At 51.8% G+C, this 23,264-nt stretch overlaps 1 protein-coding gene across 3 annotated transcripts in view; it reads left to right on the forward strand.

The window, feature by feature from the left end:
- Positions 1-18,059: 18,059 nt before the first annotated feature.
- Positions 18,060-23,264, forward strand: part of PMEPA1 (prostate transmembrane protein, androgen induced 1) — a 56,879-nt gene continuing 51,674 nt past the window's right edge. The window contains exon 1 of one of the 3 annotated variants that reach the window (XM_019748582.2): positions 18,060-18,249. Coding sequence is in view for 1 of the 3 variants with exons in the window: in XM_074318202.1 (XP_074174303.1) it covers positions 19,082-19,190 (109 nt within the window). In the remaining 2 variants the exon portion in view is untranslated. Of the gene's footprint in view, positions 18,250-18,595; positions 19,191-23,264 lie in introns of those variants that run through there. The other 2 variants (XM_074318203.1, XM_074318202.1) reach the window with 2 other exon arrangements.

Here is a 23,264-nt window from a genome sequence, read left to right on the forward strand (position 1 = left end):
ATCTGAGGTGGTCACAGGAGGGGGAAGGGCGCTGTAGAGAAGGAAAATACATACAAACAGCAACAGTAGCTGATCTTCACTGAGCACCAACCATACGAGGTCTGACAATTAAGTTCACGAACTCATCCTAGAAAAAGTGCTACACACCTCATTGCTGAATAGCACTACGGTCACCTTCGAAGTACTCCCCTTGGGAAGCTATGCACTGATGCCAGTGCCTAGTCCACCCTTCAAAGCCATTTTGGAACTCTTATTCTGGAATGGCCACCAGAGCTGTTGTCGTATTACCCTTGATGTCCTGAATGTCATCAAAATGTCTTCCTTTCAATATTTCCTTTATCTTTGGGTAAAAAATGAAGTCATTGGGGGGCCAGATCAGGTGAGTAGGGAGGGTGTTCCAATACAGTTATTTGTTTACTGGCTAAAATCTCCCTCACAGACAGTGCCATGTGAGCTGGTGCATTGTCGTGATGCAAGAGCCATGAATTGTTGGCGAAAAGTTCAGGTCGTCTAACTTTTTAATGCAGCCTTTTCAGCACTTCCAGATGGTAAACTTGGTTAACTGTTTGTCCAGTTGGTGCAAATTCATAATGAATAATCCCTCTGATAGCAAAAAAGGTTAGCAACATCGTGGAAACAAGTTCGCGCACTTAATTGTCAGACCTCGCTTACTGCGCTATATCCTTTATCCTCGCAACAGCCCGGTGAGGTGGTGCAGTTAGTAGATGCTTTCTGCATACTGAGCTGAGGAGAGGAGTGGGTATGTGACATGAGTGCTTGCCAAATTCCAAACATCCCAGGGGACCCTTCATTTGATCTGTGTTGTCCAACACGCAGCTACGAGCCAAATGTGGCTACTGAGCCCTTGAAACGTGGCTGGTCTGAAATGAGATGGACGATAAATGTAAATACTTGCTGGAAAAAATACTTTTTCCATAGCTTTATATGCAAAAAGAATGAAAGTAGCTCACTGATCATTTTTATTGGATTACATGTCAGAATGGTAACGTTTTGGATCTATTAGGTTAAACGTGACTTTTAAGTATGTTATTAAAATTAATGCTGCCTGTTTCTTTGTACTCGTTCTAATGTGGTTACTAGACAGTTTTAGATTATGTGTATATCGAAGTCTATTTTATAGATGAGGAAACTAAGGACACGGGGAGAGCAGCTTCAACAGTGTGCGCCCATGCAGTCAGGCCGCCTGGGCCCGTGCAGGGAGGCGGCGTGGGCTGGTGCAGTCAGGCCACCTGGGCCCGTGCAGGGAGGTGGCGTGGGCCAGCGCAGTCAGGCCACCTGGGCCCGTGCAGCCACACAGGCCCGGGCTCAGCATGGCTCCACGGTTGGTTCAATGCTCTGCTGTCCTGGTCTTGAAATTCTTGACTCTTGAACGAGGGCTCAGGCATTTGCATTTTTGCACTGGTGCGCACACGGAGGAAGGTGAGCTGCCCACACTGACCTGGAGAGAGGGCAGCGAAGCCAGGTACTTTGCCCCCCACCCCCATGCTCATCGCTGCTGTGTGGGTTTTTCCGGGAGGACAGCGCACAGGACGCAGCCAGCTATGAGTGGCCTCTAGGAACCCAGAGACCACACCCCCATTCCTTCACCACATTCTTAGTGTTCCCCCGACCACGGTTCTTTCTGGAAAGCCTGAAGTGGGCTTTCCTTCACAATGCCCATGCACCTTTCCCAGCCTTGCTATTTAATTTTCCCAAACTGAGCACAGCTCCTCACTGTTCCAGACGACTCCAGAAGCCTCCATCCAGCCTTCCAGGCAACTCCTCACTCATTCCTTGGGTAAAGAGACTCGAAGAGGCCTAATTGGGAGCAGTTTATGATAGGTGGGAATATTAGTAAGGCACTTAAGAGTTATTAACACCTTTTATGAACCTCATTGTTTAAAACCCTGCCATGCTTAATCATTTTAGCACCGTTAAATCAGTATTAACAACACCGCCATGGTTTGCACACCGAAATGTCACCATTTGATAACACTCATGAAATGCAATGACTTGGGAAATCTGGGCAGAACAGGTGAGCTCTCAGCTTCCTGCAAATGAGTCTTCAGCTCTGGAGGCCCCAAAATAAAAAGGAGAGTGGCCCTCCTACCGAGGGCTTAGAATATGCCTCGCACCCTATTGCTTCTCAGCCATTCAGCCATCACTAGAGCAGATATGTGGGGACAAAGCCCCGGAGTGCAGTTTCCAGGCTCTCGGCCTCACGTGGAAAGGTGCTGGCTCGGGTAGTAAATGGCCATCGGCTGTGGTTGGATGGCCATCAGCTGTAGCCGGTGAGCCATTGGCCACTGGTGTGACTGCTGTGGCCACGCTAGCAAAAAATGGGGGCTAGCAAGAAGATGGTGGCTGGCAAGAGTGGAATGCAGTTAGCACGGCGGAGTGCGGGTTGCAGATTGCAGAGAAGTGGACAGCAGGTTGTGGATTGTGTGGCTCCTGCTTCCTATGTCTCCCGCCTGGGCGCCAGCGAGAGTGTGGTGGTGTGACTCCCCTACCTATGGCTCTGTGGGTGTTCCTGTTTGGCCTCACCATGTCCTGCAGTCTTATGTGGGGAGCGGGAGCAGAGACCCCGCAGGCCACCCTGCACAACACATGGAGCAGTGAGCAGGGTCTCCCGCATGACTCCCTGCATGACATAAGGCATCCTGCCGGAAATCACCCGTGAACCCCACTTGGAAGAATACCCTAGAAGGTAGGCCTGGGAGGGACCTACAATCACGAGGATACCTGATGGGCACTGTGTGAACCGAGTCACGTTTTTATCTTTTTCATGGTTGTCAAACAATATAGACTCTGTCTTTCTGGCCTCAGCCCAGAGCTCCCATCCTCAAGAAAGCACCCCCAGACCTGCAAATCCAAAGCAGGTCCCTTCCTCTCCTTCTCTGCTTTTCTCAGACCCTTTTACCTCCAAGATCTGCTATTATTTGAGGTCAATTGTTTGTTTGCTCGGTTACTGCCTGTCTCATCTTACTTCCACCGCAATCATTCAGCCCCTTAGCACTCAGACCCTGTGAAGAGGCAGAGCCAGGATTTGAATTCAGGTTTCTCCCACCACAGCGATTCTCCCCTCTGTACCCTCCTCCAGCATCATAGTCAAGATCAAGGCTCTAGAAACCATGCTGCTGCTGAGTTTGAGTCTTGCCCTCTGTATTTCACCTTGGTCAGCTATAAACCAGGTGACAATGTCCAGCTCCTGGGCTTATCCAGGCATTCGATGGTCTGCAAGGATTGGAACTGTGCCCCATGCAGGGTAAACACTGAATTAGCCATCACTATGTTATCACAATTCTCCAGTTCTCAGCAAGTACCATGGTCCCCAAAACACCTTTCCAACGGCAAATCCAACCTGGACCTCTGGCTTCCCCGTGGGGCCAGCCAACACCAGTCCTAAGCGATTTCAAACTCACTGACTCCTCCCAGCAGCCCCAGGAGGCACGTTCATTTATTGTTCCCATTTGAGAGATGAGACCAAAGCACCAAGGGGCTTAGAAACGTGTTCCAGATAACACTGTTGGTGATGGGAAGAGCCCAGATTCACCCTCGTGCCCTTGATTTCTAGAACCCCCATTAGAATCGCCGGGAGGCACTGCCCCTTGAGTAACCCTTTCAGGCAACAATTCCATAAAGGGCGACGTGCAGGGGTGTTCTCTGCAGTGTGGTACACACAGTGGTGAAAAGCAGACACAATCTATGTGTCCATCCACAGGGGATAGCTCAAATAACAAATGCTGCATCCAATCACGAATGCTCTGCCACCATGAAAGATGACGATAAATCTATATTCAACAGCATGGAAAGCTGTGACAGCTCGTGGGAGAAAGCAAGCCACTAAACAGCCTCCGTAGTGCATTCTATTTTTGCTTCAGTATATATTTAAATATATATGTATATCCCCCCTCCCCGTGTGTGCAAATATGCATAGAAATGAGACTGGAAGAAAACGCATCAAAAATGTTAAAAGCAATGTTTCTGGGCAGTAAGATTCTGGATCCTTTCCACTTTCTGTCTTATAATTTTGGTTTTCTTTCTTTATTTTTATTTATTTATTTATTTATTTTTGCCATGAGCATGTATTGCTTTTATAATTGGGGGCGGGTGGAGATGTAAACCACGATTTATTTTATAGCTACTTTCATTTTGCAAAATGTACAACTTGCTTTCTGTACATAAAGGACAGACCATGGGCGCCTCGCTAGATCCACAGAGAAATCACCCCCTTCGTCCTTCCTGCTGCACGTGTTCTAGAATCTGGAGGAACCGTTATTTATTCAGCCATCCCGCTCCTGATGGTCAAGGGGATGGGATGTCACTCCTATGATTACATTATGCTGTAAGACCCCATCTTTCCCGCAGACTCACTCTAAACGCTTCCTCTTCTCACCATCTTTGAAGAAGCTCCCACCGTGTTCCCCACAAGAGCCACGAGGAAGTCAACTCTACCAATATCCTAATGGACCTCGGACCTGATGCTTTTGCATCCCCACACCTTGATTTCAGGTGAGACCACAGCCCCGTCAGTACCTGGATTTCAGCCTGAAGCAGAGGCCAGCTAAGCCACGGCCAAATTCACAACGCACAGAAACTGTGCGGTAATAAATGGCTGTTCTTTAAGCTGCTCAGTTTATGGTAATTTGCTACACAGCGATAGGTAACTACAACAAGGTCATTCGTTCATTCATCCAGCTCAGCTCTGCTAGATGGGGCTGCAGGACTTAGCAAATAAAAATACACGATGCCCAGTCAAGTTTGCATTTCAGTCACATTTGGGACCTACTTTTGCTAAAAAAATTCTTCACTGTTGAACTGAAATTCAGATTTAACTGCTCATCCTTATTTTATCTGGCGACCCCACAACTAAACCTCATGCAAAACTCCTGAGCAGAGAGCTGAGCCAATCCTTACCTTCTGCTGGGAAGGCCTGTGGAGCAGACCCAGGGGATACCCTGGAAACAGCTCGAAAGGCCAGCTTGGGAAAGGTGAGAACCAAGCCCTGAGCGCCTCTTTTGTAACCCAGATTCTCAGCACCAAGTCCACCCGTCCCTAAATGGAAGAGTCCTGCATTGTAGCTCTCCTGGGCCAGAATGGACCCAGAGCCTGCCTCCAGCAATCCCAGCAAGGACAGTGGGTGGCTGCAGCCCTTTGCACCTATGTGCCCTGTCTCATGGAAATTGGGCCCACCCCTACCACATGGCTCTGCCAGGGTGACTCTGCAGTTCTGCTCACAAAGTTACAAAGGTAAGTAAGATGCAGTCTCATCCCTCAAGGGGGTTATGGTACAATAGGGGACAGGAGGCAGATACCGTGTTTCCCCGAAAATAAGACCTCGCTGGACAATCAGCTCTATGTGTCTTTTGGAGCAAAAATTAATATAAGACCCGGTCTTATTTTACTATAATATATAATATAATACTGGGTCTTATATTAATTTTTGCTCAAAAAAACACACTACAGTTGATTGTCCGGCTAGGTCTTATTTTCAGGGAAACATGGTAGAGAGAAAGAGAGAGAGGGAGGGAGAAAGGGAGGGAAGAGGGATTCATATGTGCAAACATCTTCAGAGGAGCATTATTCACAGTGGCCCAATAGCGGACGCAGCCCAAAAGTCCCTCGACAGGAAACTGTATAAACAAACTGTGGTACAGTTACACAATGGAATACTGCTCAGCAATGAAAGGAACAAGCTGTCCACACACACCCAATAACAACGAATGCTGAATGAAGAAGCCGGCTGCAAAAAAAGAACGTGTTGTATGACCCACACGTATAGAGTTCCAGAACCATCAGTTTAATTTGTATTTTAGAAAACAGGGTAGGGGGGCTACCTTTGAATGGGAGGTCGCGGCCAGAAGGGGTACAGGGGTTTCTGCTGGTCGTGTCCTATTTCTTGATGTGCGTGCTAGTCACATGGCTGTGTTCTCTTTGGGAAAATCCACTCGCCTGGTCACGTGCACTTTCCTGGAGGTGTGTCGTATTTCAATAAATAATGGCATTGTAAAAAAGAGGCAGATTTATCAACAGGTGAAAGGATCTATGAGCTGGGGCATATCCACGCAGTGGAATACTACCCAAGAAAAAAAGCAAAAAACACTGCTACACACAACATGGACAAATCGTGAAATAATTATAACGAGTGAAAAAAGCCAGACCCAAAAAGCACATACTGCATGATTCCATTTATATAAAACTCTAGAGAATGCAAAGTAATCTGTGGTGACAGAAGCAGACCAATGGGGGCGGGAGGGGGAGATTTCCAGGGGGCACAAGGAAACTTCAGGGGATAGAAGGGAGGTGTCAGAGTGACCCCAGAATCATGGAACAAGGGACCGGGAGTGGGGGGATGGCACCTATCGTCACAGTTGTCATTTACTGCCGCATGTCACCAGCTGCTGGAAGGCAGGGCCCAGGGCTGTATCTGAGCACCACTGTCTCCCTGGTACTTGGCACAGGGCTGGGCATTAGGACCCAGTACTGAGGGATGAGTGCTGTATCACCAGGAGAAAGTGTTCTCCTCTAAACATAATGTGGGCTGCAGGGCCTGGTCCCACTGCCCATCTTTGGGGGTGCGTGTTTGCCTGTGTGTTTCTTTGGCCAAGCAGTCACTCACAGCAGATCCAGGGCAGACGGTGAAAGAAAGGAGGGGTGGGAGGGTGAAAGGGCCCAGCTTGCATGACTGAGGCCCCACAGAAGAGAAGCTGGCTTCACTGGGCACTCCCCACATGCTCCCACTGTACCTGCCTCAGCTCCGTTAGTGCCTGGAGCACCTTAACCAGGTCAGTACTAATACTATACCCATTTTACAGGTGAGGAAACTGTGACGTGATAGGAAAGAACTCACGCTCTAGAGCAGAGGACCCCACCCCAGAATGATGTTGCCCCCTAGTTAGGGTTGGCAGAGTTAGCAGAAAAAAATATAGGACACCTGGTTACATTTGAATTTTGATAAACAATGAATCATTTTTTGGTATAAGTATGTCCCCAAATATTGCATGAGATATACTTATGCATATTTTAGGGACATACTTATACTAAAAAGGATTCATTGTTAATCTGACATCCAAAGGTAACTGGGCGTCCTGTATTTTATCAGGTAACTCTACTTCAAGCAGATAAGTGGTAATGTCTGGAGATAGTTTGGGTTGTCACTGGCATCTTCGTAGGGACATGAGAACAGACCCCAGGACGGAGAGTTATCTGGCCCCAAATGTTAATGGCGACACCACTGAGAAATCCTGACCTAGAGTTAGACTCAGGGACCTGCCATTATGGGGTGAGAAGGCAGGAGAGGGAGACCTGGGGTGTCATGCCTCACGTGGAAAGCTCACAGATAGAAACAGAGAGCCCCCCCCCCAAAAAAAAAAAGAAAGAACAGGCCCCTCGTTGCACACCCTGCATGCATGTGTCTGACGGTTGCATTTGTCAGGAGTGTGTAAGTTGATACAGAGGGGTCTAAAAGTAAATAAATAACCAGAGAGGCCCAGATTAGCCATCTGATGGTTTCAGCATGGAGATCTGGTACAGCTTGCTCTAAGCATCCTGGTTTCCTTGGATATGTTGGCTGCGCATTAGCTGTCTCAGGCCAAAAATAAAAGATTTGTGAGAAAGAACCCACAGGAGATTGCTGCTACCGCTGCTGTAACAATCGTCATTTTAAAAACCAGGCACCCCAGCCTCTGGGACAGAGGAAGGCTTAGCTCTCTCTTCCTCGTGTCACAGGAGAGTGCAGGCAGGGACAGAGTGGACGATGGAGCGAGACAGGTGTGAATTCAAATCCAGACCCTTGGTGTAACCAGACAGCTTTAAGCACACGATTTGTCCTCCCCAAGCCTCAGAGACGTGCCTTCCCTGTTCAGTAAGAGGGAAGATGCACCCCATTTCACAGAGTTGTTGGCACCAAGTGTGGCCTAGCACCGGGAGCTGCTTCCAGTTCTGCCAGGATAGGTGGGCACAGACGGCCAGGGCACGCACGGATGCAGGCACCACGAGACACACAGAGATTGCCGTGGCTGGCAGAGGACACACATCATGCACCCACATCCCCATGTCCACCCTGGCTGGTCTTCTGATTCCAAACGTGAGTCCTTCCAGTAACAGGTAGGCACATCCATTTTAAACTCCGACAACCTGGATTCAAGTCCTGACGCCCATCCAACTGGGCATGTGACCTACGCTCTCTGGGCATCGTATTCTGTGGGTTCAATAACGAGGCCCACATCATAGGGTTCTTGTAAGGATCTTGTGAAATGATTCCGGTAGAGACCCTAGAACAGAGCTCAGCGTATAGTGGGAACTCAGGCGGAACTCAGGGACAGTCCAACAGGAGGCCCGGGCCCTCGTGCTGCCCTGGGGTCCGTCCTGTTCATGGTTGTCATCCATCACTGAGATGAAACCCGAGAACCCATACTGGGCAAGTCTGCAATCCTTCCCAGGGAGAGTGAGAGGGGGCGTTCTGGGGCTGGCGGGTGAAGCTCAGGGTTCAGGAAGTCTCCTCCGTGGTCAAAGAGCAAATGTGAGTCCTGGCACTCAGCTTCCTGAGGTCCGTTCCAAAAGTCAAGGGTGACAGCCCCCAGAATGGCTACAATAAAAAGAGTGGCAACCTCAAGTGTTGGTGAGGGTGTGAAACACCAGAAGTCTCAGAGTCTCTGCTGGGGAGATTGTACATGGGTACAATGCTATATCTACTAAAGCCAAGTGCAAGCCCCCCCACCCCCGACGAAACATCCCAGCCCTGAGTGAATGCGCGGCAATGCTGCACAGGTGTGCAGTAAGCACGTGAGACGCCCACAGTGCTCCTGGCAGCCCTGTTTGAAAGAGCCAACAGCTGGAAATGACCAAAATCAACCAGGGAATCAGCAGGAGCATGGACGCAATGAGGTATGTCACCAAAGCTGCAAGGGGAACAAACGTCTGTGACAGAAATGCCAATGAGTCTCCCAGGCTTAACAGTGAAACAGTCAGACACAAAATAGCGTGTGGTCTGATCCTGTCAACATGATGTTCAAGAGCAGGCGATGCAAATCCACAGTGAAAGAAGGCAGAACGGGGGTGACCTCTGCAACAGGGTGGAGTGGGTAGTAACTGAGAAGGGACGGGAGGGAACTTTCTAAAGCGGTGGAAATGGCCTCTCTTAAAAAGTCATCGAGCTATCTACTGCAGATTTTTCCAGATGTGCACCCTATCACAATAACAAACACACAGTTGCGGGGTGGGGAGCCAGAGCTGCACAGCAGGTGGCAGGGTGGACCTGTGAACCAGGACTCCCAAGGTGAGCTGCGGAGACAGACCAGGCCCGTAGGTGCCTTTCCCTGGGCGCAGCTGGAAACTCTCCTCTCTCCATTCGCTCTGGGGAGACCCCATCCAGCCACATGCACTCTGGAGGACATTGCAGGACCGTGGGCCACCGGTGGGGAGCTGGGACCACTTCATGGGGTGGGACACGTGCAGTCACGTGGGACTCTGCCCTCAGAAGGGGCTCTGAGTTCTGCTATCATCACCTTGACATTCTTAATAATTTTTGAACAGGGAGCCCTACGTTTTCAGTTTGCACTGGGCTCCACAAATTACGTAGTAGGTCTTGGTTGGGCCGACGTGATGTTTAGCTAGGTCCTCAATTTCTGAAGGATTGTTCTGTGGCAAGAGAAGCATGTTCACCCTGCCAGAAGCATGAAGTTATGCGAGTCATAATGCAGGGGGACGTCAGCTTAATAAAGGAAGAACAGTGACAGTGGTTCTAAATAAGCTGCCTCCCAAAGAAAGATGAGCAGCCCATGTGATGGGTGCCTGCTCTGTGCCAAGCATCTTCCTGCATCATCGACTTACCCTTCACAATAGGAGGAAATATTATTGCCCCATTTTTCAGAGGAAGAAACTGAGGCAGGTGTAGATGACTTGGCCAGCATCACTCAACTGGCTAGCAGTGAAGACGGGATTTGAACCTCAGTTTGAATGACTCCCAGTTGGTACCCACCATCAGAGTTTTCAGATACTCCAACACCAGGATCCAGTGGAGAAGCTTTCTGCTTTGGGAGACACGACACTTCAGAGCTCAAGGTGGACACTCTGGGATTTCAAACACAGACAGGAGGTGAGGAGAAGAATGCCAGAGCACTCACCCACACTTGCCTGCATGCCAACCCCGAGGAGGCTGGTCTTCAGGAGTGCCTGGCCCTACCTGCGAGCTTCCTTCATGGTTAGACCAGCAAACAAAGACACTCAGGTGCTGGCAGGCACACGTGATTAAAACTAGTTGTGTGTGATGCAATAGGGAGCAGTGGGGACTGTGTCGACTTATGTAAAAAAGTTTAGAAAACTTTTAAACATTAGGCAGGCACCACCAAAAACACTGCAGGCAGGCTGTCTCCAGGTAGTGAGTGCTGGTTTAGAGGGCAGGACCAGGTCTGCCATGCTCATCAGTGTACTCCCACCATAGCCCAGCACAGGGCCTGGGATGCCCCAATGGCAGCCAGTCTATTCAGCCCCCTCTGACCTCTGCCATACAGCAGGGCTGGGCAATGCAGTGGGTGGAGGGACCCCAGCTCACCTGGCTGTGCCTCACCCATCTGATATCCTACTCTCTCCCTTCTTCTCTTTCTTCCCAGTAGCACGGGCCTGATTTATGAGAATTTTCTTAGAAAAGAAAGATTGAGTGCTGGATAAACGTTGGGAAAGTGCAGACGTGATTAAGATCAAGGGCTCTGGAAATAGGCCTAGTTTGAATCTAGCTCCACCCCCTCTTAGTCACAGGATCTTAAAAAAGTTACCTGGCCTCCCACTGCGTCAGTTTCCACATCTGTAAAAATGGGAAGAATGGTAGCACCTAACTTGTCTTTTGCGAATATTAAATTAGAGAAGACTTGTAATTTTTGGAACCGTAAGTCAGATGAGATGTCATTTTATGAATATTAAATTAGGTGCTAGAAATAAAATGCCCATGATGCCTTGCAGATAGCAGGCATTTAATTAATATTAGCTGCTGTTTTTCACTGCATGAAGCTCCCATTTATCAAACACACCTACTGTGTGGCAAGCACTGTGCTAAGAATTGGCCTTTGAGATAATTATTCAAGAAATATTTATGGAGCATAAACCGTAGGGCAGACCCTTCACAAGGCATTTGGGTACCTCCCCGCCATCACCTCTTCCCTGAGGAGCTCAGGTCAGTGTGGGGGAGACGGAGTAAGAACTATGATGGAGCAGAGCTGCGGGGGAGGTATGGTTAAGCCACTTGCCTATGGTTACACAGATAGCAGTGGGGCGGGGGGAGGGGGGAGGCAGGTGCACAGCGTGTCTCTGGTGGGTTTTACCTTATCCCACCACACCCTGCCTGGCACAAAGTAGATGCTCAGTAAACGTCTGGCGAATGGAGGAATGCCACTGGATCCTCATAAGATCCTAAAAGGTACCTGCCGATACAAACAGGCCCCGGACCGCAAGAGGCATGGAGGATGGCGTCCACCTATGCCATTACGAGGAGTGGACACCAGCCCGATGCTCAGCGCCTGCGGCCCCGCCCTCCCGCCGCCACATGGATTTAAAACCCACGCTGCCGCCCCGATCCTGCCCCTCTTCCGCCATTGGGCGAGACAGCCCGCACTTGTGCCCAATCGAATGGCTGCTCCCAGAATCCGAACTTGGGATTGGCCCGACCGTTGTGTCATTTCGGGCTGCTCGTGACGTCATCGGTGTCTGGCACCCCTGCCTCTTCTGTGTCTTGACTGGAATTAAAGGAGCCGCAGGGAAGACGCGGTGTCGCTTCAAAGGCGCTTTTAAGTAACCTTTAACATTTTTTTAAATTTACGTTTGTTGCAGAAAATACAGCAAACAATATAAGGGGCATGTACATCCCATTTAATCCGTTACACAACGCTAACCACTATTAACTATTTGGCATTTCAGTCTTTTTTCTAATAGTATAATTTTACTTGTACAAAATTGGGATCGGTTCTACAGCCTATTTTAAAATCTGCTTCATAAAGAACTTTTCTTTCTATCATCAAATAATCTTTGCAAACATCGTTTTTAACAGTTGGATTATCTTTGACCTTCTTTGTAACCAATCCCCTTTTTTGCCCTATTTTTGTTGCATTTTTGTTTTTAAAAATGAGGACAGGATCACGATTCTTGCCCATAATAATCAATTCCTGGTTATGTCCTTAAGATATGTCGTAGAAATGGAACTAGAGGCTGAGGACACTCATGCTATTAAGGGCCTAATGGTCCGTTGCAAAATGGTCTTGCATTCCTTCAGTGGATGTGTACTGATCAAGTATACGTGCCCGTGCCCGCTGATGCAGCAGCTGTGGCACAGCGAAGAACAAGAGCAGGTAGCCCGTGGCCCTTTCAAAAATACAGTGCCATTTTATCACCTGTGAAGCCGGCTCCTGGGCACGTTTTCCCAAGCCCCATATGAGCACAGGGCTCCCTGCAGAGAAGGTCGGGTCTCTCACTCTGGCAGGGGACGGCACAAGGAGGGCAAGGGTGTTTTCTGGGTGCCATTCCCTTGTGGGGCCTGTTGGGGCATCATGGTGCCCCACTCCTCTGGATTCCAATAGTGCTAGTCTGGTTCTGGAGATGCTGGGGACATGTGAACATCTGTTCCTGGGATCAGACACTGGGGACATGCAGGGCACAGTCCAGCTGGGGCGAGAGACACCGAACTGAGCAACTCACAAATTCATGAACAAGTACCATTTGGAATCACTTCTCCAAAGGGAAGAAGGGGATTCTAGGGTTCCTTAGGATTTTGTTCCGGCCTTGGAGCTCCTGGAGCACAGAGCAGAGATAATTATTAACTTTTTAAGAGCTTGTTTCTAGCCAGGACTGATGCTAAGTACCACCCAGGTAGTTTCTCAAGTAGTCCTCCCAACAGCCCTCTGAGTAAGTGCCTTTGTGATCTCCATTTTAAAGATGAGGAAACTGAGGGCCTGAGTCGTTAACGCTCCCAAACGAAGTCGCACCATTGGAAGTGGTGGCACATACTTTTGTGACCTCAGGTTTGGGCATGAAGAATTCAATGTGTGGGGAATGGATCAATGATGAGTGAGTCCCCAGAGGGTAAACTCTGTGAAGGCAGAGCCTGGTTTGCCACAGTCACTGTGTACCCCCAGGGCCTGGTGCAGCACCTGGCTGGCAGTAGGGAACCGCCTTTGTGCACCCGTTGCTGGCCCAGCCCAGAGCCAGGCGGACCCAGCCCTCACTACGCCCTCTGTGACTGGCCTGGCCTTTGCCCTCACACTCAGCCCCTTCTTCACCAGCATCCCCTCAAACCTAGCCGCAGGGCGCCAGGTACCAGCCTGGCCCGAATGCTGTCTATGCCACCGAGAAGCTCAGTTTTACATTATTAATCACTCCTGACAATAGTAACATGTATCCCTCATGAGAACAGAAACACAGAAAATTTCTTCTGGGGTATTTCTGGTCCATGAAATCAGCTTGAATGATGAACAGTTCCTTCTGGAAGTGCTTCAGACATGGGTTGAACATCTGGAATCTTCCAAACCCCTCTCAGGCTCATGGCAGAAAAGTCAGCTATTCAGTTATTTGTGGTAACCAAAGACACTGCAGGGCCTGGGCTGGGAGTCAGGAACAGGATCCTGGCTGAGCTCTGCACTTCACCACCAGCTGGACCTTGGCCAAGTCACGTCCCTGTCTGGGCCTCAGTTTACCCATCTGTCAGAAGACAGGATTTGGCTCTAATGTTCCCTTCTGCCCACCCCTCATCTCCCTACCTGTCCCAAAGCCCTGTCTTCTCTGTAGAAACGAGTTCCCTGCTGGAAATGACAAATCAGAGGGGAGAGGAGGAGATGGCTGCCCTGATGGGAGGGTTGGGGGTGTGGGTAGGAGATCTGTGGCCAGTTTAGCAGAGCTTCTTTGGCTTGCTGCTGGAAAGCTCTACCATGTGACATTTGTCCAGGAGCTAAGCTCCTGTATCAGCCCCTAAACACACATGACACAATCAACAAAACACACATATCCCCCACAGCATGAATACACATACTTGTACACCCAACACATATATGCAACACACACGTGCACCCATACCCCCACAACACACAGACTACACACACACACCCTCACTGTGAAATACTGTTTCCAGCCCCACTTAGGGGCCGAGGAGACACGAAGTGACCTGCCAAGGTCACCCACGTGGGATTCTGGCAGTAAGTGCCCCGAGTTGCTTCTCTGAATTTGGTCTTCACCTTCTTGCCTCCTGAGCCTACTTCTGCCTTACCCCTCCCAGCAGAGGTCAGCTGGGAGCCTCCAGGGAGCCCATGGGACGGTGTTGCCTGAGTCCATAGCCAGGCCAGGGAAGATGCCAGCAGAGGTGGCGGGGATGGAGGAGAGGGCAGAAACCCCACTTGCTGAGGCTGGCTCTGGGGCCCAAGTATGTACAGTCACATCTCACTCCACCTCACTCATGGGTCAGTGTCCACATCTGTCAAATGGGAATAATATTAGCTGAGCCCTCATCTGGCAGTTGACCCACTGAGCTAACCCTGGCTGGCTATGGAATCCGGATGCATGTCTGCTGAATGATGAAGCAGATGATATGCAGTGGCTAGGGAGGGCCTGGCACCCAGCAAACATTAGCTCTTGTTAGTGTTTAAAAGCAAAACAAGACCAAAACAAAAAACAAAACAAAACAAAAAACATGAAGTCCAAAGATGCAAACCTGGGAACGTTGACAGGCCAATTAAACCACAGGCAGGACTTGGGGAAAAAAATGACTCAGCTGGCAGGAGTTTCCAAAGGTGGTGAGTCGGAAGGAGAGGTTGTTCAACTGCTCGAACTGCCCGAGACTGCTTCTGAAAAGGCGGCTCTGTCTGCGGGCCTCCGGGCAGCAGGAGGTGAGGGGAACACGGCTGGACCTGAGAAGACTGGGTCTGCCTTGTTCCCACTGCCCACTGTCAAAGCCGGCCCTTTGTTGACTGAGCCGGGCACTTTCCACAGTGCCCAGCAGACACAGTCAGGATACAGCCAGCCACCTTCAGCCTTGGCCAAAACCCACACTGGCTGCCCCAGGTTCCTGATTTGCTGCCAACAAGGGCCTGGCACCCAAGTAGGACTGACTACAGGATTTGGGCCCCTTGTTCAAAAATTACTAATTATTAAGAATTTCAAGATGGTGGCAGTGGAGCTTAAATCAAGCACGGGGCCGTGGTTCCTCTACCAGTAGTACCCCGGAGCCGGCCTTGCCCCAAAGCCCAGCCCAGCAGGTATGTGCCACTGGGAGCAAGGCCCCCTAACCAGCTCAGACCGGACCTTCTCTCTCTAAAGAGTCTCCTGTGGCAGAACCAACCCACACTTGGGGCAGACAGTGCACGTGCTGTCTGGAGGCCTGGAAAGGCGTGTCCCTTGCAGTTGCCTGGGGACACACACACTTTTCACAATCCCATGACCTGTAACCGGGTTGGGAAATATGTCCCAAATGCCAGACTTCCTGGAATCATGAGGATTCCTTAGCTCCTCTTCCACCAGGGATGTTGGCCTGGGTACCTGTACCCCTGGCCTGGGACTCTCTCCCAAAGGTCCCACTTCCCCCAGAAAGGCCACCCTGGCCCCTTGGGCTCCAGCTGTGTCCAGGCCAGGTCCCTTTGTATTTTTTCCAGCTCTTGTCTCTCTCTGAAGCCATCACCTGGACTTCCATGTTTACACACTTCTTATCTGTCTCACCTGTAAGAACATGAGCCCCGGGAGGGCAGGCATTTGGACCCAGCCTACGGGAGATGCTCAGTAAATATGAGAATGAATAAAACGCCACCTCCTCAGGGTGGGCTTCCCTGATTACCAACCAGGCCTCTAGCTTATCATTCATTACCATAGCTGAAGTGACCTAGTGTACCCATGGGTTTGCATGTGGGCCTATAGTCCCTCTTGCCTTCCAGAATGTCACATGAGGACAGGGTGCCCAGTGCCCAGTACAGAGCCTGGACCTGAATAGGGAGCATAATATTTACTGACTGAATGAAGGAAACTTCTTTCCCTGACTTGGACACAGGCTGGCTCCGCAGAGGTGGTCCACCCCCAATACCCCTACTCCCCGCAGAGTGAGCTCTCCCACCTGGCGCATTAACACCTCTTCATGTGCCAGGACTGACCGGGGCTCTGTGCCCCTCATTGCTAAATCCCAAGCACCACACAGGGTGGGACCTGGTATCATCTTTGGAGATGCAGTTATGACCACCACGTCTGACACCCCGTATTAGGCCTCAGGAAGAACTAACTTTGGAACCAGGGCAGAGACGACTAACCAGTCCCAGGTACCACCCTCAAAACAGCGGCAGCACATTGTAGACACTCAGTAACTGTGATCAGTACTGTTGCTCCAGACAGATCAACCAGAGGTCAATGTGGGTAGGTTCCTTTTTTTTTTTTAACTCACTGAATTAACTGGTTATTTTTGCCGGCTGGTGGTTTAACCTGGATTGCATAAAGGCTGCCTCATTTCCAAGACAATCAACGTGTGTGTTTTTCAGCTGCCAGACAGGCCAGATGTCTGCAACAGACTTTGAGGAGGGCAGGGGTTGGGCCTGACATAGCTGAATTCCTAGCATTCAGGGCTGGAGCTCAGGGAAAGTTTGTTGAGTGAATGAATGAAGGAATGGTTGAAAGGAGGGACAGTGATGGTGGTCTCCCTTGGCCTAGAAAATGAGTGGGACCGGTGGTCATCCCTAGACCCAGCTGACGTTTTCAGGGACCCCAAAGAAATGCTCAGGATCCCTGCTCGCCCTCCCCCCCGCCCCTCTCCAGCTTATCCTCCAAGCCACAGAGGCCAAATTGCAGCAAGACCTCTCCTGCACCCTGCCTGCTGCTGAAATTGACTCCTCCTCAAGGTGGGGGCTGAGACTGTCCAGCCCACAGTAGGGGGCGCGCCCTGGGAGGTAGGCCCTGAGTGCTCTCCCCATGCTGGTCCCTGGGCTGGGGACTTGTGCTAAGCCCTGCCCTTAGCTCTAAGAGTGAGCTTCTCTCCCCAAGTGATGGTCAGCGCCTTTGAACCTCTTCTGTGCTGGGCACTTGTGGGTTCCCCATAAAACTCCTACCAGTCAATCACCACTGAGCTTGAATCCTCCAGAAAAACAGTTTCCTGCCTGCCCTCCTAAGGGGGCAAGAGGCATCTTTGTGCTCAGTGTGGGGAGAGAACCTACCCACTTCCTCGGCTGGCTTTCTCTGAGTTCTGAAAGACTCTGGTCTGGTTCCAGTCTATTAAAAGGAAATAAGAACTTTGAGACCCGTTTTTCCTCCTTGAACACAAAAATAGTCTCTGTTCATTACTAAAACTCCAGGCATTACAGGGACACGTAGATGTATAAAGAACTAGAAATGTATGTGGTGAGCAGATGCCCCAAGACCTGGGTTGAGCTCAGCCTCCACCATTGTGTGACCTTAAATTAAGCAAGTGACCCCCCAGGCCACTTTGGGGGTCTGTAAAATAAGGCTAATAATATTCCTACTGTGTTTCCCTGAAAATAAGACCTAGCCAGACAATCAGCTTTAATGCATCTTTTGGAGCAAAAATTAATATAAGACCCGGTCTTATTTTACTATAAGACCGGGTCTTATATAACGTAATGTAATGTAATATAATATAATACCAGGTCTTATATTAATTTTTGCTCCAAAAATCGCATTAGAGCTGATTGTCCGGCTAGGTCTTATTTTTGGGGAAACATGGTACCTCTCAGAGTAGGTGTCAGGTTAATATTCCGTGAGTTCCTGGCACACCCTAGGCCCTCTGTAAGTGCCTGTCAAATAAATATTTAGGGAAGGGTCTAGGAGGGACACACCAAATTGCTAAGAGGTGGAGATGTGCCAGGGAGGTAGGGGGCCTCTTACTTAATATTTCAATATCTTTTTAAACCAGGAGAATGGGTTCTTGTAGCACTTTGTGAAATGAAAACTTAATGAAATAAAAGTACGCCTCCGCACTTTCTCCCGCCTCTTTTGTACTTGGGAACCGCCCTCCCCCCCCCCCCCCCCCCCCGCAGCCAGTGGCCCCTCGGGCATCAGACAATGGGTGTGGATTCTCCCCGGGCCCTGCCGGCTGGGACTTTACACAAGTCCCGGACTCGTATTTACATGACAAGGTCTTCGGGGCGTTTCTCGGAGCTGTCCCGGGCGATCTCCTGTCTTCCCCAGTCGCCTTCCTTGGGGTCGGGTTAAAGTGTGCCGGGGGCAAAGTGGGCTAAGGATCCTCGTGGGGCTGCAGATCTAGAGGCGGAGAGTTCCCTGCGAAATCAGGTAATAGGTGATCTTGAGGGCTTCCCCACCCTTTCTCTAACTTCCTTGCCCTGAGCCCCAGGAACCTCGTGCTCCTTTGAGGGTACAGGCTTCCCCCAAAAGCCTGGGTCAAGGACTCGGTGGGGGGCGAGGGGGTGGAGAACGCATCCCGGCTTATGCGGCTGGAACTGCGACCGGCTCACCCGGACCGGGGGTGTGCAGTGCAGAGGTCCCAAACTGAGTCTGTTGGGAAGGGTGCTTAGCGCTCCTCCGCTCCGCGGGTCCCGGGTCTACGCCGGCCGCCTCACTCTGGCCCTTTAAGGGCCCGCCCCCTTCCCCGTCACCCCGCCCCTTGGCCCAGGGAGGGGATGCGGGGGAACCTCGGCAGGGATTGGCGCAGCGCGCGCCCCCTCCCCGGCCCCCGCGCGGTGGGAACCGGCAGCCCCGTCTAGCGCTGACGTCAGACCGTCTGCCAGCCTCCGACCGCGGTCTCGGAGCGAAACCCGATCTCCTTGGACTTGAATGAGGAGGAGGCGCCCGGCTGGGGGAAGCCAGCAGCAGAGGCTCAGCCCCGGCGGCAGCGCGCGCCCCGGCTGCCGGCCCATTTCCCGGACGCCACCCACTGGCACTGCCGACACCCCCGGGGCTGCGGAGCGGCGGCCCGGGGGCGCAGGGGAGCGCGGCCCCGCGCACTGAGTCCAGCGGCGCCCCGGAAACTTGGCGGCGTCCCGAGCCCGGCGAGCCGGGGCGCGCCTTCCCCGCCGCGCGCCTCCTGCATGCGGGGCCCGAGCACCGGGCGCCGGCCGGAGCCCCCCCCGGCCGCCCCCGTGCCCGCCGCGCCGCCACGCCGTCCATGCACCGCTTGATGGGGATCAACAGCACCGCCACCGCCGCCGCCGGGCAGCCCAATGTCTCCTGCACGTGCAACTGCAAACGCTCTTTGTTCCAGAGCATGGAGATCAGTGAGTGACCCCGCATTCCCCTCCCCGGAGGCCCCGTCGGGCTCAGACCCTGAGTCAAAGCGCAGCTGCGGGCGGGGGCCTGGGCCGTGCGCGCGCCCTCGGGCTGTGCGCCCTGCGCCCTGGCTGCGCCCGCCGCGCCCCGGGCGCGCCCTCTCGGCTCGCGGCAGCTGGCGGCCGGCCCGGCTTTGTCCCGCGGCGCTGAGAGCCTGGCACGGCCCCCGCTACCCGTGCCCCGCCCGCAGGGACTCGGACCCTGGGCCGAGTGGTGGAGGGCGGCGGGGCGCCTGGTGCGAGAGGCTTGGGGCGGGCGGATGCGTGAAGTTTCCATTTTATTTCCCTAAGGGGCAGTCGCGATGGAGCAATTAGGCCGGCTCTATATCAACTTTGGCTGGGGGTGGGGGAGTGGCGGGCGTGTGAGACACTGTCTGGCCTGCGAGGTGTCTGGGGCTCCGGCTGTGAGTCTGGTGTGTGCGTGGCGCTGTGTGTCTTGGTCTGTGCGTGGGTTTCCGTGCGTTTGTGGAGTGTGCATGTCTGTATCTCTGTCTGGGTCTTAGCGCGTCAGTGTGTGTGTGTGTCTGGGTCTGTCCCAGGAGTGTGTGTTTCCGAGCCCCTTGCGTCTCTGGGTCTGGGTTCCTCTATTGAGTGTGTGCCTCTCTGGGGGTCCTGGGGGTTTGTGTCCAGGTGTCTGAATCCAGGGCTCAGCGCTGGTGGGTCTGGCCCAACGTGGATTCTGAGTGTGTGTGTCATTGTGTGAGTGTCTGTGTCCCCGACACACCTATAAATATCCTCTGTCTGGACAGCTTGGCTCAGTCTGACTGGGACAGTGGTTACAAATGAGTCAAAGTTTGGGGCTGTCTGTGTTTGGGGCTGCCTTGCCCTGAAAGGAGGAGGAGACCGAGGTGGTGGGGGGGCGGGGGGCGGGGGGTTGAAGCTGTGTGCTGACTCGCCCTGTACATTGAGAAGTTGAGACAAATAATCCTCTACTTCCGTCATACATAGCCCACCCAGGTGGAATTGGGTGTGTGTGTGGGGGCGGGGAATTGACTGCCACCCCCTGGCCTCTGCTTTCTAGCCTGCACCTCCTCCCCAACTGTCCTTTTGGGGACCCCTTGCCTCTCTGAGCTTCAGTGTCCCCATCCTCACTCCTAAACACCCCAGGCGAGGGGGCACACGGCCATTCCCTGCAAGGCCCAGCCTCCCAGCCGGGACCAGGAGCCAAGAGGCAGCTGCCACCGAGCCAAAGCAGTCACTAGGTGACTCATAAGCCAGTTTCCGCAGGCGGCTGCCACAGTTTGCCGCCCCTGAGCCTGTACAGTGAGGCGCAAGAGGTAAAAATAACCCATGACCGTCCCTGCTGGGGCAGGCTGGCTGGCTTGGGTGGTGGGTCCTTCCATTCACCTCGTCCCACTCCCTCCAGCCCTGGAATTGAAAGCCTCACTTCCCCCTCCAACACCTCGCCTTGCCAGGCCAGCAAGGTGCCAGGAGAACCTGACCAGAGCCAGCGTTTGCGAAATTGAGTTGCATTAAACCAGATTGCTTCCCAAAGGCCCTTTGTGAACTTGGGAGGCCAATGAAATACACGAGGATATTATTAAAATATGTTCGCACATGTTTGGAGAGAGTCTTGCTGGTGCTAAATGGATTGCTGCTTAAGTCCCCTTTGTACCTTGTTTTTATCCCCTCCTGTAAAGCTGCTTAGGGGACCTCCCGCCCAAGGGGTCCACGTTGTGTTGAATTTATCATTCTGAGAGCTGGGCACTGTCGGACATTCTGCTCTTGTCCTTCCTTTGGGTTCAATACTTAAAAAAAATTTTGTTCTAATTTTGTCCCACTTGGGCTAATCAGCCCTGATAATTCGGCTGACACCAAAGTGTCATTAAACCCATAGGCAGCATTGAGTGAGACCCTGGAGGGTATTGCCTGGAACCCTGGTCTGTCCAGCTGGCCCCCGGGGTGGCCCATTAGTCACCATGTATTTTTACACAGGCCCCCTACTTACTGGAATGAAAGCCCAGGGCAGGAAGAAGCAGTTTTAAAACGCAGGTATAATGTAACAGTTTGTTGCAAGTGCTAATCAGTTCAGTAAAGGGTCTGCTGAGAAAACCCTAGGACCAGGAGTTTCTTATACAAAAAGATAGGAAGGAAGGAGAGAAAGAAAATTTGAAGAAACGAATAGTGACCACTGGGTTCGCGTGATACGTGCTGGGTGTATTACAGGTGGACTGAAGTTGGGCTGCAGGGCAAGCAGCGTCCAGGTGGCTCCTCTTCTCCAACAGAGGAGATTGCCCTTGTCAGGATCTTTAAGCCTCCTGGGGCTCAGTTTCCTCATCTGAAAAATGAGATCATGGAGGTTGAAATCTCAAATTCTACCATCTGTCACGATGGACCTCTGCCCTCCAAACTCTGGCTGGAGGCTTCTGGACCAGAAGTGGTCCCCCCGCCAATAGTGCTGGGTCTTCGGTGTGGTCTTCGGTTGCCCCAAATTTCAGGTCTAGAAGGAGTCTTGACCAGCTCCGGAGTCACACCATCACTTTATAGATGAGGGAAGGTGGCGATGGAAAGCTTTGACCCAGGTTCCCAACCCGTGCTAGACCAAACCCAGGGTTATTTCTCATGGAGCACACACACTGTCTCTTGAATTTGGAGCTTGGGCCCCAGAATTGGTCCTCCTTGAACTTGGAGGGCTGGAAGAAATCAGTAGCATCCCTTTTGCACCCAGGAGGGTGGGCTGTGGGCAGGCTCTGAGGAAGCCCGACGTCTGGAATGGGCCTGACTTTAACAAGACACTCTAGGAGCCCCCATATTTTCTGAGAGTCAAGGGGTGAGGGATGATGTCTGATGGGAATTCACTGTTTTCAAATCACACCCCATGAAAAAATACACCATTCTTTAAAAAGCCAGGGATCTTGGGATTAAATACAATCGGCTTTCGTGACAACCCACCCAAGATGACAGCTGGGGGGTTAGTTCACTGTGGCTCGTTTTGAGGAAAGGATTCCTCGTGGCACACATTTTTCTTGTTGACCTCTTTTCAGTTCTGCATCTCTTAGAAATGACCCCCGCGTCTTTCTTCTCAGCTTTTGCTTTTGGGGAGCAGGTAGATCTAAGTGCTCTCTGGACAGACTGAATTGTGCTACCACACAGTTGTTGGCACTTGTGGCATTTCTTGAGGGCCTTGGGAGGCTCTCCTGCTCTGGACCCACCCTGCACCCCTGTGGGCAGTATCCCTGGTGGCAGTTTGGGTTTTTACCACCACTGGAGTCACTGAGCCTCTGATTCCTCTTCTCCAGCCAGTTCCAAACAAATAGTCCAAAAACAGCTTTCAGAAACTCACAGGACACCCAGTTTGCTGAGGGTTTGGCTGGCACATGCTATTCATGTCTAATACTCGAACCCAGTATCCCTGGCCTCTACCCACTAGATGCCAGTAGGAGTAGCATTCTACTTCACCCCCCAAAGTTGGAACAACCAAAAATATCTGCAGGCGTCACCAGTGTCCCCTGAGGGGCACATCGCCCCAGCGAGAACCACTGCTTTAGTCAATTATTGGTTCCTCCAAGGAGGGAGGAGGGCTGGGGGGCAGGAGGGCATATCTGAGTTGCCAGAACACAGATGATCCTTAGCTGCTATCACGCCTGTGGTCGCTCTCTAAGCTGTCACCTGCCACTCATTCACTTAGCCTTGACTGAGCACCTGTTGTGTGCAGGAAAGATTGGGGCACCCTCTAGGCGAAGTTTCCTGGTTTCATCGTGGGTTTGCATTTATTTGGAGGAGCGAGACTCGGGCACCAGTGAAAGTTGGTGTTTCAGGATTTGGGTTAAATTATGGGTGTCGAGGGCCACCTGTTTCCCTCATGGGCCCTCTCAGCTGGGGCTTTCAACCCATGTTTTCCGACTGGGTTTTAGGTTGAGGTGTAATAAGGGGTTGCATTTTGACTGGATCCAGGTCAGGCAGTTGGCCACAGCTTCCCAGGAGGTCCAGGATAAAGCCAGCTACACCGCCCGGCGTGGCCCAGGGTTAGGAGCAAGCTTAGTGTTGGTCAGTACACAGGGTAACTAATAGCTTCTGTGTGTG

The sequence above is a fragment of the Rhinolophus sinicus genome, linkage group LG13, assembly GCF_036562045.2.
Source record: "Rhinolophus sinicus isolate RSC01 linkage group LG13, ASM3656204v1, whole genome shotgun sequence".
NCBI classification, from domain to species: domain Eukaryota; kingdom Metazoa; phylum Chordata; class Mammalia; order Chiroptera; family Rhinolophidae; genus Rhinolophus; species Rhinolophus sinicus.